Source organism: Ursus americanus, chromosome 30 (assembly GCF_024610735.1).
Source record: "Ursus americanus isolate L20-20 chromosome 30, mUrsAme1.1.p, whole genome shotgun sequence".
Taxonomy (NCBI): domain Eukaryota; kingdom Metazoa; phylum Chordata; class Mammalia; order Carnivora; family Ursidae; genus Ursus; species Ursus americanus.
The window spans coordinates 5,139,446-5,158,669 of NC_142156.1; the positions used below are offsets into that span (position 1 = coordinate 5,139,446).

Genomic DNA, 19,224 nt, shown 5'->3' on the forward strand with positions numbered 1-19,224 from the left:
CATTACCCCAATCTCATGGACGAGGAAACAGACTCAGACCTGTTAGGTGAGGCCCCGGCTCCCCCAGCCCGGGAGTGGACCCCAGGCCGCAGACCCTGGATCCCGTGTCATACTGCCACCAGAGCCGTGATGCACAATGTCCTCTTGCCGGCAGAGTGGAGTACATGGAGAAGAGCAAGCACTTGCAGGAGCAGCTCAATGAACTCAAGACCGAGATCGAGGCCCTGAAACTCAAAGAGAGGGAGACAGCCTTGGATATTCTGCACAACGAGAACTCCGACCGGGGTGGCACCAGCAGCAAGCACAATACCATCAAGAAGGTACCGAGTCTCCTGTCCTTCACTGATCAGTACAGTCATTAATGAAATGTGAGGTTGGCATCTGGTTTCCTGAGGAGCCGAGTCGTTAGACTGTTACCATTTTTTATACATACTTAGTTGAGGAAATTTTTTAACTCACGCCAGAAAGGGAATTAAATCCACCAGTGATTGTGAGCCCATTGGCTTGATGGAAGGGGAGCCTGTTAAAAGCTCTGATGAAATGAATCACTGTTACGAGACGGGTTTTGATCCATCATTTAGCAGGAAAGCAATTCTGTCTTCTAAGCCAAGGGGAGTTCTGCCCAGGGAGCTGCCTTACTTCATGAGAAAGCAAAATGAGACGGAGGCTGTTGAGTATGGACTCTCCCTCTAGTCTTTTTGGGTTTTTAAGTGGCAAGGACTATAAAAACAATTCTGTTCTTGCTTTAAAGAAACCAACTTCTGAATTTTAACGTTGAAAAACTTACACAAAAGTGTCTAGAAGAACGTTAATGTTTTAAAAGGTGAGACTTTATGTTGCTAGCAGTTTCAGATCGTTCTCTACTGATATTTTGAGCTTTCAGCATTTTAGGGAAGGTTAATCCCATATACATGTCAGCCCAAGAGTGTACTTTTCTCATGTCGGGCAAAGCAGAAATGACCTCTCCTGCCGGTCGTCTGCTCCTGACTGATAGCCCAGAGTCAGGCTTTACCTGTAAAAGAGGTGTCATTAAGGTTAGACTGTTCATTGAGTTTTGACCACGATAGTTTAGATAGGTTTACTTTTTTAATCTTTACCTTAGTCTTTAAAGTGGTGTCCCAGGTTAAGGGGTCTCTGTGGTTTTTTTTTTCTTTTTTTAAAAGATTTTTATTTTTAAAAAATTTATTTATTTATTTGAGAGAGAGCAAGATAGCAAGGGAGAGCATGAGCAGGGGGCGGGAAGAGGAAGAAGCAGGCCCCCGCTGAGCAGGGAGCCCGCCGTGGGGCTCAGTCCCAGGACCCCGGGATCATGACCTGAGCCGAAGGCAGATGCTTTACAGACTGAGCCACACAGGCGCCCCAGGAGTATCTGTTTTCAGTAGTTGAGCTGTATGTGAAGACTCCTGAGGGCTCCGTAGCTCCTTGCCGTTGTTGATGGGTGCAGTCAGTAGAGCATTCCTTTCACTAGCATAACCAAGAAGGAAAGGCCTTTCCCCATTCCACACTCTTCTTTCCTCTGGCTCCCGTCATTTACTGGGTTTCCCTTCCAAAACGAAATTGTTAAACAATTAGCAAAAGAGGAGCTAAAGTGAGGCCTCAGCCAGGGAGCCGAGAGGTAAAACGACAACTGGGCCAGTGAGCCAGTCAGCCCTCGAAGGAGCTGCCTCAGGCTCCCCTGCCCCGGCCCCCAGTTCCTCGTCTGGGCACCCGGAGTCGTCTCATCTTTGCAGCTGCTGCGGTGAGTCGGTCCCTCAGCCACGGGAACCTGGCGTGCTGAAAGCCGGAGAGACCTGTTTCCAAGCCATAAAAATAAACAAATGAAGTCACTTGTCACAATTTCAGGCCTGTCTGAGCATTTTGCAAATGGCACATGTGGCATTGTTGATATCACAGGGTATGTTTTTGTTTTTCTTCATTTTATTTTTCTGGTTTAGCCTCAAGCCCAAGGCAGAAGACCTATCTGCATTTGAGCCCTCAAAGTAGGTTATTCCCAGGTACTCTGTATGTGGTGATGGTACTACCCTCTGTGATACTAACCCATGCATGAGCTTGCCTGTCTCTGTCCCTGGGCCATGCGGAGCCCTCCCGAGGGCAGGTGGCGCCCGGGTACTGGCCGCAGCATGCTTTGAGTCTGAGAGCAGGCATCCCACCTTCTGGGGCCAGACCAGCCTCCAGGGGTCCAGAAGTCTGCCTCGTTCTGAAGAGCATGTCATGGGGCTGTAGGACTGGCTGTCCTTCACATCTTGTGTCATCGTTGGGCTGGGGATGGTCATGGCTTCTTGTCCAGTGAGGTCTGTCTGAAAGTCCTTTGTCTCAGTGGTGTAGTCCTCAGATAAATAGCCCTAGCATGGAAATGGGATTTGAGTGTCTTTAACTCCAGATCAAGACCTTTCATGTGGTGACAGCTTCTGAAGACCCATGGTCATACCCGGCTACTTCTGGTGGTGGAAGGAAGGGGCTGCCCGCACACCCTCATTTTCTTTTAGAGCCTCCCCTTTCTGTACACGACCATTTTCTTTCCAAGTAAAGCAAACCACCAGCACAGTGGTCTTATTTGTAGTCAGTCTAAGTGGACCATCCGTCCGGCGCTCTAAAGGCCGTCTCTGCTCCAGCTCCACCACAGCCTGGGGCAGGGTCGTGGTCAGCGTGAACTCACATTGGGACAGTGGCTGGCACCCGGTAGACGAGCAGTCAGTGGTTGTTGAGTGAATTAGTGGAACGATTGCTGCTTTCCTTCTGCAACAGTTCATCATCCTCCCAGCGTGCCTTGGCAGTGGGGAGAATTTATTATGCCCGGTAATAACGTAACATCCTCCCTCTGTCCTCACCTGAGCCCCAGCGGTATGCAAGCCGGTGGGCCCACCAACTCCTGACCGTCATGTAGGATGTGTCCTTTGGTGTCCTTAGCAGTTTCTGCTATTAGAATAAGATAAACTCATTGGAAGCTATCTACCAAAAAGTGAGATCTGGCATAAGATAGATCTTATTTGCGGTTGTTATCCAAGCAAGAGAGGTTAGCTATTAAAGTCCCAGATGGATCTCATTACAAGATGGATTCTATCTGTCAGTGGTTCCAAGAACCCATAGCATGAACCCCAATCTGTGTGTGATGCTTTGAGTTAGCAGGCTCCTCTTTCTTCAGCTTTCATACCACATGTTGGCTTTGAACACCCCAACACCAAGCAGTGCACGCTGTGAACAGGGCAGTATGACCAACCCCGGAACTGGGCAGGCCAAGTGGATCACCTGTCAGGTAGTGACCCCATGGTGCCCAGAAGACCGTGGAGTGGATCCACTGTGGTCTCCTGGACTCCGCGGCTCACACAGGGTCCAGCAGAAAGTCCCTTTTCGGCTGAGCCTGTGCTGTCAGCTATGCCTGTGTATGACCATACCATTCCACCTTGAGAGGATTTCATCTTTCTTCTTTCTGTAATGATTCAGAACGTTTAGATTCTTCGGGGGCCTGATTTTGTCCGTCAGTTCTCACTGAGCTCTTATTATAGACAAATGAGGTTTGATTTGTAGTCGAATTTGTACTGCTCCTAGGACATTCACAGAAGCCTTTTTTTTTTTTTAAACATCTTGATATGAACTTGTTTTCAAAGCAGGCTGCCATGTTCCAGTTAATCAAGAATTCTGATTACTTGAGGGTTAATAAAAGGATGGACTTGGCTTTTAATACAGCTGGACTTATCTCAGGATCACTAGATGAAATAATGGAGTTTTTGCTACACGTGAAGTTTGATACCCTTTCCATCGTCTGGACTTCCGGTGGTCCCTGCAGCCAGTGACCACGCTTGCCGAGCAGCTGCCTGCCTGTACCAGGGTAGCTCTGGGGTTGGGCCAGAGTGAGCCTCGCTGAAGGGAAACACCACGGTGGGCTTTGGAAGTGCGGCCGCCGAGAATGTGAAGGGCGGAGCTCCATCTACAAAGTCCAGGATGAGATACACGTAAGGGCTGGTGGTGAACTTCAGAGTTTCCAGTGTCCTGAGCGCTCATTAGTCTTGGTTCAAACCAGCCTGCACTGCTTTTTGTTCTGTTTTCAATGTTTTCTGATCATAGATTTCTTCAAGAAAAGAATGGGTCTACCTGCCTGCCATAACCCGGGCACGTGCCTCCTCCTCCTCCTCGCCTTCAGTACTCCTCTGCCTGCCTGTGAGGCCTCCGTGTCCGACACTGCGCGGTACCCTCGGGGGCTGAGGAGCGCTTAAGCTAATTCCAGGGGTTTACCCTTAGGTTCAGGGGTTACCGTGTTCCCTTGGAAATGCCAAGAGGCTGTCTGGCCTGGTTAACTGAGCTTACCACTGCTCTGCCACGTACTTTCTCCATAATTCTTACTTTCTCTTAAAGCCCAGTGTCCTCACCTGTAAAAAGGGAATAAAACAGTCCTTAATGCCCAGGATTGTTATGAGGATTAAATGAGATAATACACAGGAAATAGTTCACCATAACACCTCAGCAATTAATTAATTAATGTGTTTGGAGGTAAAAACTTTGAAAAAGCCAGAATTAACTTCCCTGGTTCTTTTTACAAATCTGATGTGAGTTTGCAGGGGTATATTTTTGCTCCTCCTGCTAATCATAACTTCCCACATTTCCACCCCCCCCACAACTGATACTCAGTGCAACTGGTTTGGCATTTGCACCTGACCCGGAGGGGCACCTAGTGATCAAAAGCCGCCCCTAAGAACCTAGGCTCATTTCATTCTCAGGGAGTGCGACAGTGACATATTCCTGGCCCCTGAGTCTTTCGAGTGAGGGAGCGAGGTCCGGCAGTGAGGCTGGGGTAAGGGGGACACAGGTGTCGTGGGCTTCAGAGCCACAGTGCTGATAAGGTGAGTAGTGGCCAGCTGTGCTGCACACTTGGGAGGTGAAAATGCAGTCCCAGAGTTTGCACATATCAAGGTCCTGCTTTCATCCCCTCTCAAGGGACAGGTTTCACTCCCCGATCCCGAGCTGGTCTGAGTGCCTGTAAATGTGTCATCATTTTTGTGCCCCTGATCTCCAAGGAAGCACAGGATTTCAAAGGGAATTGACAGATGAGAAATCATGGGGGTTGTAGAGCTTAGAAAGCTTATTTTATTAGTAAATGGTTGGAGCCATGAAGGCCCAGCTGCAGTTTGCACTGGTGGAGAAACAGGAATGAGGAACCTTGGAAGCTGTAGCCGCCTCTCAGATCAGTAAGACATAAAAGTCCAATGTCATCTTCAATTTGCACGGACTCCCCTGGAGATGCAGGGCTGGCAAAGTGAAGTAGAACACTTAAAACGCCCAGGGAAGCGATAAATCACGGGCTGAGATTGAACACGCGTGAAAGGCGTCTCCCACAATTAAAACAAACGGCCAGAGCCTCCCTGGTGACCTCTGGTTGGCCGGCTCTGAACGGTTTCCGTTGGTCATGTGTGCTTCATGTGACCCCGGTCGCTCGATCCGAGTGGCTCTGCCTGCTTTGGAAACTGAGCACTGCCTGGTGTGGCATTCTCTGCCCTGGCATCAAAGGGAGCGCGCTGGCTCCCCAGCTCCAGAACCTTTCTTTTGTTGTTGAAAGGTGGCAGAGTCGGGAGGGGGTGCAGGAGAAGAAAGGGGGATGGGCGCAGGGTGGGAGCAAGGATTAGCAAGGAGCAACAGCATGGCAGGTGTGGATAGAAAACACTTGGAAGAGAGGGCAGTGGCGAACTCTTCCCCGCTTTGTGGGAAGCTCAGGGAAGGTGTTGGGAGGCGTGGGCTGGTCTCAAGGAGCATGGTCTTCCTGGACGGGACACCTGGGCTCATCCCCAGGGGCCACTGCTACCTCACACGCGCACCAGCTAGATGTCCACGGCCCTCTCCACTGGCGAGGGCTTACTGTTGTCTTGCCTGTTTCTGGTAGCTCTCTAGATAGAAGGTTCTGTCAGCCTCTTTTCCGAAAGACCACGACCTAGTTCCTCTTTTTGGTTGGGAGACTTCACCCAGTCAGGCAGTTGCCCTTTGGGGAGGCGTTGAGGAGCGTACAAAGCCTGCTTTGCCCTCCTAGGATATTTTACAACCATTTGGAAGTGCCTGAGGACATTATTGGGCCTTATTGGATGCAGTAAAACATCCCATTTGGTCCCTCAGCTCTGAAGATGTGTTTCAGTGCAGCTTTCCTCCGGCACCTGATTTGTTACTGCAACAGTGGGAGGGAAGAGACGGGATGCAAACTCATTCTGCGGCCTGGAGGTTCTGTTCTTACGATCCTTGCCGTGATTTCCCTTCTGATATTGGCAATTTGAAAATGACATCAGTATATCTGCACCTTTTTGCTGAGGTACTCGGCGCTCAGAGTACGCCGTGGCTGTGAGTTGGCCTCTACCTGCCCAGTGAGGTGAATCAGGCTGATTAGTCCACTTTCCAGGCGGAGGAACGGGGTAGCAAAGGGCCGTGCCAGCATCACACAGGCGGCTCAAGACACAGGCACACCTCCGTTTCCAGGCATCTTCCTGATTTAGGTCCCTAAAGGATTAATGTTACGAAAGACACCCTCTGGGTTTTCCCTGGCCGATTTCTCTCCAGAGCAGATAAAGAAGCTAATACCAAACTGAATGAATGTGTTAATTGGGATGGACTTGGCCTTTCATCCCACCTCTGCTTAGGAATAAGTGTGCGCACAGCTCTCTCCCCATGCACATCACCAGATGGCATTTGGGTGCAAGCCGTCACTAGCAAGACTGCAGAAATGCTTAATCTGGCCACTTTATGGCAACTTTTCCCCCTTCCCTGGCGCTGCCCCCTCGACTCTGATTTGGAACGGGGAATGTTGATTACACCCGAAACCGAAGATTATGTTGGAATTTGCCGCTGTTGGATTTGGCTGTCACCTTTCTGCTCCAGAGTTGGCTTTCTCCTGGTGGATCCCAGCGCCAGAGAATCTGCCTGTCCTTTTGAATCTGTGCCCTCCCCCGCTCCTTCGTTTTCAATATGTAGTGGCGGAGAGGAAGTATAACATGATTTTAGGGCTTGCATTTCAATTCCGCTGCATTTTTATGGGACAAGCAGAGTCTCCGAGCCTAGAGTTTATTAGGTTAGTATCTAAAATGGGTTCAGCGTTGTGGGTCTTATTGTTTAAAATGAGTTCGACGGTCCCCCTCCCACCTTCCTTTTTCCTCCCTCGGGATGAGTAGATTGAGGCAAGGCCTCCAGAGACTAGTTGGAGGAATCCTGGTGCTCTGATTAGTTTTGTTCTCCCAGCTTAATTGTAGAGCTTCCTTTCTCTTGTCACTGATAGCCGAAGTGGCTCTGTGTCCTGCCTACCCCCACGCAGCCCCTTTTTGCTTTAGGAACAAGATTATCACATGCGGCCTTGTGAATCAATTTTCTGTATGTGCTGATGAAAGTGTAATTCATTCTTAATCAAGCAGCCTTGCTGCTGCAGGCTCCGTGCCGGAATACATTTCGCTACCCTCCCATCACTTTGGGAAATGATTCCCCCAAAAGGACTTTTAGAGGAGAGCTGGAAGGAGAGTTGGCAGCCCACCTCGTGTTGTGTTTTTCCAGCAGGGGGCACTCTTGGGAATGATGCCGGAGGATCCTTTGTAGCTGGCCGCCTTCCCCTGGTGGGCAGGCTGGGAGGGGTTGGTGAGCCTGCTGCTTGTCACAGGTGCCTTCCAGGCTTGCTGTCCCCAGACCCCGGAGCCCTTTCTCAGAAGTGGGCAAGTGCCAGATCGTCGAATCTTGATGGGCCGCCTGGAATGCTTACCCAGTGAGCAGGAACCAGTTGAGTCTGCGTCTGGCGTGCGTGCCTGGGTTGGGGAGAACCTGCTGGGCACCTGCTGCTGCCGAGGCTTGAGAGGATCCAGCCGCCTGTGTCTTTTTAAGGAGACGTATGTGTCTCCCGTATCTGAGCTTGTTGTGATCAGATGGACGTGTCTGTGCGGTGATACCACAGAGTTGTGGTAGCTTGAAAGAGGTGTAGCTTTCTGAGTGGCTCCCTCTCCTGCCCTTTCACAGCCTGGTGGCTGCCGCAGACAACTGGCAGTTGGACGGACACATGGGCAGGAGAGAGGACCCTGCCAGGCTCGTGGCTGTCGATGCTGGGCAGGAAGAAGGGTCCAGGCCCAACAGGTGGATGAGAGCCCCTGTAAGATAAAAACCAAGCTGCAGAGAGCTGCAGCAGGGAAAGCAAAGGGAGTTTGTCTCCTCAGAATGGAATTGGATTAGTGACAGACTTGACCAGCCGGTTCGGTCAAGAGAGAACTTAATTCCTCCTGTATTATTCACACGGCCGGTTCGGTCAAGAGAGAACTTAATTCCTCCTGTATATTCACACGGCCGATGTGAAGAGACAGCTGGAAGAGAGAAGCGGGTCAGCCCAGTGCCTGGTGAGGAAACTTCATGTTCTTTTAGTCATCTTCAGGGAACTGGCGAGAGCACTGCGGCCTGGGGGCTTTGTGCAGGGACTCTGTGGTGTACAGCTTCCGGAGGAGCTGGGCATGACCTCCAGGAGCCCCATGGCTGGCCCTTGTCTGGAGTCGGTGTGACTTTTGAACAGCGCGTGGCAGACATGGTTGCTAGTTGTGTTCAGGCGGAGCAGATTCCGCAGGTCCCAGCGTGTTGCAGCCATTGTCCGCGACGCATCCTGAGGCTTTCACCACCTACTGAAGTTGGGAGGAGACCTCTTCCTGGTCGAGCGTGGAGATAAGCCTTGGCAGTGTGGTCATGGAGCCCACACCGCAAGTACTTGGGGAATTGCCCTTGCTCCTAGAGGCAGTGCCCCCCCCCCCCAGCAGCTCAGGCTGGAGGGCAAGGAGGGCTATTGCTGGGCCGCCAAAGAGAGTGTGGGGTGGTGGTGGTGGGGGGCTCCTGGGACTGGCTTCAGTTCTTACAGTGTGACCTGCGGGAGGGAGGTGAGGGCCTTCGTCAGGCTGTCTCTGTGGTGCTGTGAGGAGAGAGCCAGGCCTGTCACAGCAAGAAGGCCGACCAAACGCTGACATGGGCTCGTACACCTTAGGGCATGGGCGGGTGGCAGGGAAACCAGGACGCTTGTTTGCCAGTTCTCATGAGCACACAAAGACGCACAGAGGCAGTTTGTTTTCTGAAGGGCTTGCTCTGTGCCATGATCCTCTGAGCCCTCCCCTTCTCTCCTGCCTCTAGCTGTACAGCCAACGTGACAGTCAGTGAGCTTTCTAGAAACAGCAGGTGGTGACAGATCCCACAGGTGAGAAGAACCAGGCCGGAGCACAGCTGGGAGCTGCTGTTGGCAGTGCCCGAGAGGCCCTCCTGACCTCTGCCCCTGGGCTTCTGAGTCCCCGGGCAGAGGAAAGAAGCCCAAGGCTGCTTCTTGCAGACCCTCCTCTCACTTCCTGCCTCCCCCACCTGCTTTCCTGCACGAGCGAGCGCAGGGAGAGCTGGCTAGCTCAGGAGGAGGACATTTTGATGTCTAAGATAAAGGATGCTGCTGAAGGGAGAGCAGGCAGAGGCCGGGGTGGTGGCTGGACGGGTTCCAGCAGCAGATAAGTGGGCTTGTGGAGGTAATTTCCTCAGACGGCAGGGTCCCTAATGGAATTAGGACCGCCAGGAATCACACAGTAGTCAGGTCTGCCTGTGGGCCGATGCAGGAGGCTCCCAGTATCCCCAGCGGCAGCAGTCCTGTCAGCCCCCTCTGTGTGGTGGGTCTGCCTGTCCCTGTAGCAGCCTAGTGCCTTATGGAAGACCGTGGTGCTCTCTCCTCTTGCCAAGGCCACGTGTCTGCGGTGCTTTGCTACTTCTTTGTGGCCGGTATTTGACTTTGCTCCAAACCTTTCCTCGGGCTGGGGTACCACTTCTGCTCGTGCAGGATAAGAGGTCAGGCTGAGCCCCTGCCATGCAGTGTTGGGTGGGGATCCAGGGAAGCATCTTACCCACCCGAAGAAGGCTTTGCATCCCAACAAACACGTGCTTGAGTAACTGGAATCTGGCGCTGCTGGAGCTGCCAAAACCTTCCCCTGGCACCTCGAGGGGACAGCCAGCACGCAACTCGGGTAGTGGATCCAGGAATTCTTGGAGCCAACATTGGACAAACGGGCGGAAGGCTCTCGGAGGCCCCCACAGCCTGGGCTTCCTGCCTGGGGAAGTGGCCAGGCCTCTCGGGGGCATCCTCTTGCCCTGCCTCGGAGGCCGTGAGGGCCAGCCCAATGCGTGAGCCTGCCTTCTCCTGCACCGCCTCTAACCTGCACTCTGCCCTGCTCCCCCACGGGAAGGAGAGGAGCCAGAGCTGGGGGTAGGGGGGAAAATGTGGTGCTGTGATTAGTAATAACAGCTGTTGAGTTCTCGGCGCACGTCACGCATGGTGCTGAGTGCTTCACGGTGCTTCCCAGTAACTCTGCACGTCCCCCTGTGAGAAAGGGGTGCCACCATCCCCGCTTCACAGTGGGCAGCTGAGACCACAGCAAATAAGTGACCTGCCCAGGGCCACCCAGCTGGTCAGCGGCTTTGGATCAGGCAGCCTGGCTCTGCCTCTGTGTGACTCAGTGTGTGGAAGGGCTGTGGGCATCTCCCTGTCCCCCTGAGGAGCCCACCTGAGGTCTTCTCTGGGAGTGTGGAAGAAACCTGAGTGGAGACATTGGGTTTCACACCTTTAAAAAAAAAAAAAAAAGATGTATTTATTTATTTTAGAGAGCGAGAGAGCACGTGCGTGTGAGCATGAGTGGGGGTGGGGGGCAGAGGGAGAGGGAGAGAAAATCTCAAGCAGACTCCAAGCTGAGCACAGAGCCTGACACGAGGCTCGATCCCAGGACCCTGAGATCATGACCCAAGCTGAAACCAAGTTGGACTCTTCACCACCTGTGCCGTCCAGGAGCCTCTGGGTTTCACACCTTTTGATTTAAACTCTCCCCCAAGAGGATTTTGTCCCAGTGATTCTCAGGTTCTCTTTCTTCTTTCCCGGTTACCGTTGTGAGTCCCATTATCACAGAGCACATAACTCCTGGTCGTTCTCCTCTGACTGCATTTAGGGAGAAACCCATCCAAACTTGGCTCCCTTGTAGAGGGAGTTCCATTTAAGCAAAGAAATGAAAGCTCTCTCCATTCCTAATAGAGCTGGGTTTTCCAGAGGGCTTCTGAAATTGGTTCCACTGAAGAAGACAGCTCGGATGCCTCCCTACACTCAGCTTGTTAGTCAGGAACTTCAAGGCCACAAGATTTGGCAGGGTTTAAAGAGCCGGCTCTCAAGCTGTCTCATTTGAGCACACTGACGCTTCCTGTTTGATGGAGAAGCTTTGGCTTTCGAGCCTCCCTCCCCCACCCTTTAGGGAGCTGAGATAGTACGAAGGACTTTTTAGATTTAGAGACTGGCAGAGGACAAGGGAATGGGCCGGACCATCCAGCCGGCTTCCGTGGTTTAACTCCAGAGGGAAGAGGCTCAGAGAGGTCAAGGGTGTCCACTGAGGCCACGCAGCAAGCTGGTGACAAAGGAGAATTAGTGCCCGGGCCTTTTCAGCCCCGTGTGAGCTCTTGCCTTTCCTGTGCATCCCACCATTTCTCTCTAGCCTACATTTGATTCACTCAACAAACGTTGTTGGAGCTGCTACTAGGTATGAAGCAGTAAGCTTAGTGGGTTTGGGGGATTTGAAGATGAACAGTATGTACCCTGTGTCCCCCTTCCCTGAAGACCCCCCTTTGCGAAGTCCAGGAGCTGGATGTAGAACACAGTCTCACCCAAGTGGGTGATGTCAGGAGGGGAGCCAGGGCACTGGAGGAGGTCCATGCCAGATGCTTCTGTTGGGGGAGATCCTGGAAGTGGCCTCCTGAGTCAGGGGATTAGGGTTCAGCAGTTCAGGGGGTCACAAATTCTAGTGCCTTTTCCACCATGCCAGGAGCTCAACCCCTGATCATCTCCCCTCCCTTCTGCTGCTTCCCCACCCTGTGCTTCTCAGGACAGCAGCCTTCCTGGGAAGGCCTTGTAGTTTCCAGACAGAGCACTGCCCCACGGACACTGTCCTCCTTGCCGGAACCAGCCCCAACTAGAAAGCTCATTGCCTCCCAGCTTGTCGATGGAAACCCCCTCTGAGCTGCCAGGTCATGGGCAAGTCTGCTTTGGGAGCCACCGGGGGAACCAGCAGTGGAAGGGACACACGCCTCCTTGTCTGACACAGGCCTGCCTTGCCTGAGTCTTGTACCGCCAAGCTGGTCCTCTGAGCCTTGCGTCCCAGGTGACACGGCCACAGGCAGGGCCCCACAGAGGCACATTAGAGACTCTTGTAGACGGGAACGTGAGACCCTCTGACAGTGTCCAGGGATCTGCTGCCCTCTGTGAAAGGATGACATTGATGACACTTTCCTGCTGACATGCTCCTGTCCGCCAGCCATCCCTCCTGGCATGTCCTCATTTGTCACTTCCTGATTTGAGTTCCTGGGCAACTCTGGAAACTCACTTGGGAGCTTCTTCAGCGTCTGTCTGAGCGGTCTTCCCTTTCACTCCAAACCAGCCCTGAGGTTAGTCCCCAAGGCAGGACGGCACGTGGCGTGAACGCAGAAATCCAGCCCCGTTTCAACCTCTTCTCTGCTTCTTTGCAGCTCACCTTGCAGAGCGCCAAGTCCCGAGTGGCCTTCTTTGAAGAGCTCTAGCAGGTTCCCAGCCACCCAGGATCTGTCGCATCTGCTGCTCCCGGCACCAGAGGGATGGGTCAGCCACCGTGGGAGTCATCGTAGGTGGGCTGGCTGGGAGCTTTCGTGGGAACTCTGGAACTTTGCCCAGCTGAGTGGAGAGCCCAACCCCCTTCACGTGCAATTGCCTTGAACTGTGACCTGCAGAGAGCTCTCTCGTGGGGTTCTAGTTCTTTTTAAAATTTTTAAAGAAGTATTTGTCTTTCCTCACCTGATGTGGGGTTCCGTACTTCCTTTGTCAAAGGCACCCTGAGGTGTGTGTCTCACTGTCCAGTGCTGACCTCCCCAGCCCAGAGAAGTGGTTGTAGGGAGTGAAGTGCACAGGAGCCCTGCAGACGGGGAGGCTGGTGCCACTGCCCCCACCGCATCCTGGGTTCCAGAACATTCATCTCCTCCACTGGTGAGGAACTGGCATGCGAGGAGTGTGGCCCGCCCGAGCCCAGGCCCGGAGCGGCCTGCCTGCCAGCCTGCCTGCCACATGTCACCGGTGAGCCAGCCTGTGGCTCACGACAGGCCACGCGATGGGTCTTCAGCCCAGGCGCCCCCGAGGCCGCGCTCTGGCTGCCAGCTGGTGGGGAATGGGAAAGGCAGCTGTGACTGGGGGAAGACTTTAGGCAGAAGCTGTGATGACGGGCTGGCTGCCAGCAGAGGGGCAGGGAGGCCAGCAGAGCTGTGTAGGAATCTGTTCCACACAGAACATTCGCTCCCCTTCTTTTGCCACCTCAGACCAGGGTCCGAGAGGCAGGCGGGAGCTGCGTGGCTTCCTCACCCCCTTCAGCCTTAGTCTTTCCTGCCTGGGGCGGGCTGGTGTAGTCAGCACCTGGTAGCCCGGCCAGGTTCCGTGAGGGCTCTGAGGCCCCAGTCTGTGTGGCTGACCTGAATCACCTTTCCCTCTGGCCACGTGCCGGCAAGCCCTTCCTAAGCCTTGATTGTATTGGTGTTGCCCTTGTACCCCAGACGGCCCTTTATTTTATATTCCCCCTTGGGCCGTGTGGGGTCCCCTGTGCTCCTCCCAGCACAAGCCAGATGCACAGGCCCGGTGTCCCCTCACTGTCGGTGCTCGGCACCTGCTGTGCACAGCTCCCTGCCACTCGGGCAGCAGGAGGTCACAGAGCCACCCACATGGCACCACGCTCCTTAGTTTGGGGCCACTTTCTTTTCTCTGTGGTTTGGTGGTGCTGCGTGACCCACCAGCCATTCAGATCCTTCCAGTGGGGCTGTTATACAGAGCAGGAGATAAGTCTGAACCAGTGAAAAGAGGCTTATGAAGTGGAGACATGTGAGGGCCTGGAGATTTCCTGAGAGTAGGGGTGTCTCTGGCTGTCCTGCGTGGTTTTGAGAAACTCTTCTGCCTTCTGTCCACAGTCAGGCTGACCTGACGGTGTCCCAGGCTGGCCACCTCCCATCTGGGGCCACCCTGCCCTGAGGAAGGCAGCCCTGTGGGTCCCCAAGCCCCTTAGGGCATGCAGGGTGGACATCTGGATGCCAAGTGTGGATGGCTGTGGCTGAGAGAGCTTCCTTGTGTCTCCCTGTCCCTCAAAAGCCTCTTCCCCCGAGATGTGGCCCCGGTGAAGGGAGTCCTGAGGCGTCTGTAATGTGGGGCCTGGCCCTTGTGTTGAGGCTCCGTCTCCACAGGCTCACCAGCTATCCCTGAATTTCCATGGCGAGTTACTTTCCTCCTGACCTGTAAATCGAACCTGTAACAGTGGCTCCGGGCACAGGAGCCTGGTAGTGGTTTATATAAATGTTGTCGGGCTTTGTTTTTTTATTATTTAACTGCTGTGTGTGTGTTCCAAGTCCGGGAAATGCCGAGCCACATGGCCACAAGGGAGCCAGCTGGCATGTGAGCTGTGGCAGGAGCACCCTGGGGCCCGAGAGCAGACTTGGGGGGGGGTGCCCCGCAGAGCCTCGCTCATCCAGGAACACTTCAGCTCTCCCTGGAGGCGGGAGCTGGCGTGTACCTCCCCAAGATGGATAGGCGGAGAGGGTGGTGGCCCTCAGGTCTTGAGCCACTTGGAAGGCAAAGGAATGAAAGAGGAGCTTGGTTTTCAGGGACTTGAGCCTGTGGCTCAGGTGACTGTGTTCTTTCCAAGTGAACATTTTTGGGGCATGGTTGCTTATTAAGTAAGGAATAAGCTGAGCTCCCCTGAGAGCAGGGCCCTAGCCACAGCGATTTCATTATGGGCACTTCTGACGGTTCTTGGGCTGCCCGGCTGGTGACATGCCGTGAGGCTGCGCTGTTGGCCCTTTGCTGTTGGGCACAGACCACCTCATTCGTCCTGCCCGGAGCTCTGCCTCGGCCCCAGCAGCGCTCTGACCTGGGGCGTCCACTCAGTTATTCACGTACCTGCCAGGCCCCCCTAGACAACACCCCGTGGCATTACGTAACACTTCTTACGCGACTATGTTTTGTCATCTTGGGGACAGGCTTCTCTCTCCCTCTGTTTTCTCTTACAAATCAAAACAGCAAATCTAGAGGCAGAAAACCAGGACGGGGGACAGAGTGCTGCTCGCTGATAGGGCTTGGGCCTTGCAGCCCCCGGAGGGGCCGCCTCAGTGGGGAGACAGCGCCTCCCAGCTGCTCTTGGGCCAGGCAGGCCCCTCGTGGGCTTCCAGGGAAGCTCCATCCCTTTTCCAAGATGTCAAACCGCACTTGCTCCAGCGGGGCCTGAGTCTCGCTTCCTGTCAGGGCCAGACCATGGAAGGCTATTTTCTATTCCGGGGATGGTTGTAATTTAAATGATTGTTTTAATAAAAATTCTAAGCTGTCAGAAGTGTCTTGGGCTTCTTTGGTGTGTCTGCTGCCCCAGCCACGGAGGCGGCAAGATGGGCTGGGTGGTAGGGCTCGCTCTTATGGGCGCCAAGGAGATGGGGCCTCAGCCCTCCCTGACTGCCCTGGGGCCTCAACTCCGGCCCCATGTCACCTTTTCCAGGCCGATGACAGCACCCCTTACTATACTTTCACCTGGGAACGCCCTCCCTCCCCCCGCTGCCGTGGGGCACTCAGTGTCGCATAGAGAGGGCCCTGGACAGGGTCCCAGTGCGTTGTGTTTCCACGCCCCCTGCCTGTCCTCAATGCCAGACCTGAAAACTAGCCGGACTGGGCAACCCCTCCAGGTGCTTCTGCTTCCAGGTGTCTGCATTCTGGGCTCTGGAGGAGGGGGTTGGGTGTGGGGCTTGCAGAGCCAGTAGGGCCCTGGGCACGGTCCACAGGACAGATGAGGCCTGCTGTTGTCACAGGCCACGTGGCATTCACACTTCAAGTTGGGAAGCATTGCTGCAGAGCTTACGCTTTTCTGTTCTGTTTCTGTTTTTTCAATGCATTAAAATCCTTTAAGACCACAACTACTATAGGACACCTCTATCTCAAATCAGGCAGCGTAAAATGAAAGATTCAGGCGGCGTAATGCGTTATCAGGACTTCTCAGGGCCCTGCCACATTGCAGAATACATTTCAGGTCTCCACTGTACGGGCCAATCACGAAAATAACCTATCAGAATACTCAAAAATTTCCAGGAGTTGGAGGTAAATATAGATAGTTTTGAAATACATTTCGGAAAGACAATTAGAAAATTGCAAGATTCGTAGACAACATTTTGTTTTAAATTTATAAAATCGGTAGCTAATTAGATAAATCATATGAAGGTGCTTTACTTCTTCAAAATGTCGATTATGTTATTTACAGTGATTGGAAATAGTTTGATTTCCAGAGAAAGCCCTTCATAAATACTGGTCATTTGAAGCTGCCCAGACAATATTTTTACGACTTTTTAAAGCCAACCCCAACCCCCAAAAGATAGTAATATGCCCATACAAGTCCTGAGAGCTCCACTAAGTGGGGTTAGAACTAATATTACTGGTATTTTGGTACTGGGGAGACCAGTGGAGTCCTACTCTGCTTTTTTTTTTTTTTTTGAAGTTTGACAGTGCTGTAAACTCAAAGTTGTTGGCCAGACCTCAGGGCTTAATGGTAGCGTTTGCAGCCCGGTCCTGTGGGGTCCCCGAGTGGCTCCTTCTGACGTCCCTGCCAGCACTTGGTCCTTTACCTTTGGTCCTTGCCTGAGAGCGGAGTGCCTGGCGGCTGCTGCCACCACCGCCCACCCCAGAAGCCTTTGCTTCGGAGGAATGGATAGGGAGCCCCCCACGTACAATGGTGAGTCCTGGCAGCAGGACTCCAGGTGGGAAGGTATTGGTGCAACTGCGTCGAATCCAATTTCTTGCACGGCTGGGGAAGAGAAAGTCGAGCCATCCGCATGTGCTCTGTCTCCCTCTCAGACAGCCCAGGCTGCCCAGAGAGGCCAAGGGCTCCTCTCCCCTTCCAGCCGCCCCCTGGCAACCTGTCCTGACTGCATTATGGCAGGTCGCTGCGGCTGCAGCCCCGGCTCTGGGGGGGGAGTCAGGAGCTCGTTTACAGGGAGCCCGCTCGGGCCGTTCAGCAGCACTGGGAGCCCCTGCGCTGCCTCAGAGCCGAACTTTCACCGCGTCCTCTCCCGGTGCCCACTTGATGCCCATCTCCCTGGGGCGGCAGCCCCAGAATAGCAGCTGGCGTGTTGCCTCTGAGCCGAAGGGAATCAAGACCTGTGAGGAGTGGTGCAGTCAGAGCCGGCAGAGGCTCCCCCTTTCCAGCCGGGCCAGGGGCTTTGCTTCCCCAAACCCGTTCCCCCCTCTGAAAAGAGGGTTGACGATGACCTCTCTGGGTACCTCTGGAATGTCAGAATAACGTGAAGAGCAGATGCAAAACATACTCAGATTTCTAAGAAAAAGGGTGAGGATGTGGGGCAGTGTCCCCATTATTTACAAGCGATAGAAGCGGCATTCATGAAGAAACCCATTTTTTCCTTTACACCCAGCTGGGGAGACGGCTAAGGAGCCCACAGAGCTGAAGGGCTCAGCCCTTTCTGACTTGGAACTCACACCTGGGTCCCAATGCCTCCACAGCGCCTTGCCAGCCGTGTGACCCTAGGCAAGTTACAGGGTTTTGTGGGGATTCATAAGAGAGCTCGGAGCACGGTGCCACTTGGCAAGGGTGGCTCCTTAGCTGCACGCTTCTTTGTGGGGGTCGGGGTGGGCATTGCAGGAGGGAGCAGAGAGAAGAGCAGTGGTGACCCAGAGGAAGCCGCGGCTCCGAAGGGTCAAGCCCACCAGCGGCTCCCCACAGGGGGCCCCATCCCTCCACCTGCACCAGGAGCTTAATGAACCTGCAGCTGGCCTCTTTGTCCTCGCTGTGTTTGCCCAGTGCCAGCTGCAAAGCCCCGGGGATGATAGATAACCCAGGCTGGGGCTGCGTGGAAAGGATGTTCTGGTGTTGTCACATTAATACCCGCTGCTCCGGTCAATAATTTACCGGAGGCTGGGGGTGAGAGAGGGGCTGGGTGGGCAGAGCCTGCGCCGCACCTGGCGCTCTTCCTGAGCCCGTGGGTGCCCGGGCTGTACGAACCCAACCGCAGACACCAGGGAGGCATGGCAGTGACCTGATTTTCTCTTATCAGGCACAAGGAAGAAGTCCCCACGGAGTCTTGCCCATTTCCAATATAAATAATGTAATTCCCCCGCCTGCCTGCTAGGGGAGGAAGGGGCAGTCTTTGATCTGAAGGAATTAAGTCGGTAAACAAAAGGGAAGAGGCTGCGGAGGTGTCTCCTTAAGGGCACCTGCTGTGCCATTTGCCCTGAGAAAGAGGAGTTAAATGCAGACAAGTGAAGTGGATCGGTGGGGGCAGCCTCGATCCCTCCCCACCCTCCCCCCTCGTCTCCTTGAAGTCGCCCTTTGTCCCAGCTGAGCCAGGGAGACACCTTCCCACGGTTCCAGCTGTGGCCCAGACTCTGCGTGGTGTCCCCCTCCCCCTCCCTGAACTGGCCCAGCGGGGACCCCGGGGCAATTTTCAATGGAGGATAATTCTGGGGGAAATATGTATGCCAAATCTGCTTGGTCTGGGATAGGCAGTTTAGCCCAGGGACCCCGGGGTTGGAGAAAGGCGCCCCCTCCCTCCCGCCTCCTCCGCCCTGGGGATGAAGGGGCTGTGGCTGGCAGAGCCACCCAGACTGTGTCCCACAGAGCACCAGCCACTCAGGCTTCCAGGAGAGCAGGCCCTGGAGCATGGTCCTTGAGAGGCTCTGTGCGTACAGCTGTGCGGCCTTGAGTAAGACCCTCTACTCTCTGGGCTTCCAAGTCCTTGGCTATAAAAGGTCAGATTTGGGCCAGAGGAACTCTGAGGCCCTTGTCTGTTCCAATAGTCTTTGAATCTCATGTTTCTAAAGGAATTCCTCAGGCTGGTCTCCCTAGGCCCCTCCAGGGTGAGGGACCCACTCTCCCACCGGGGCAGTCGTGACCCAGAGCTGGACTAGGACCGGGTGCCCCGCACGGCCAGCCAGTCTCGCCCCTGCGGGTCCCTTCTCCTAGCTCCACGCTCCTCTGGCACAAATGAGGGACTGGCGATTGTGGCGTCAGCCCCCAAGTTAACATGAAGGGCAGCGGGCACCGGGACAGGGCCCCCTGGACTTTCCCACTGCCTCCTCCCGAGTGGTGCCCCGGCTCCTGTCAGCCTCGGGGAGAGGGGATGAGGCGGCAGGAGCCGCACCGCTGCACGGTGGCAGTCGCTGTGCCCTGAAGCCCACGGGGACCTCCCTTC

General features: G+C 54.3%; 1 protein-coding gene across 5 annotated transcripts in view; it reads left to right on the plus strand.

The window, feature by feature from the left end:
* NF2 (NF2, moesin-ezrin-radixin like (MERLIN) tumor suppressor) overlaps positions 1-15,371 on the plus strand; it is a 74,987-nt gene extending 59,616 nt beyond the window's left edge. For 2 of the 5 annotated variants that reach the window (XM_045791295.2, XM_045791297.2), the window contains 2 exons: positions 155-320; positions 12,508-15,371. In XM_045791295.2, coding sequence (XP_045647251.1) covers positions 155-320; positions 12,508-12,558 — 217 coding nt within the window. In that variant the 3' untranslated portion in view covers positions 12,559-15,371. Of the gene's footprint in view, positions 1-154; positions 328-1,934; positions 5,546-12,507 lie in introns of those variants that run through there. The other 3 variants (XM_087857209.1, XM_045791296.2, XM_045791298.2) reach the window with 3 other exon arrangements.
* The last annotated feature ends 3,853 nt before the right edge of the window (positions 15,372-19,224 follow it).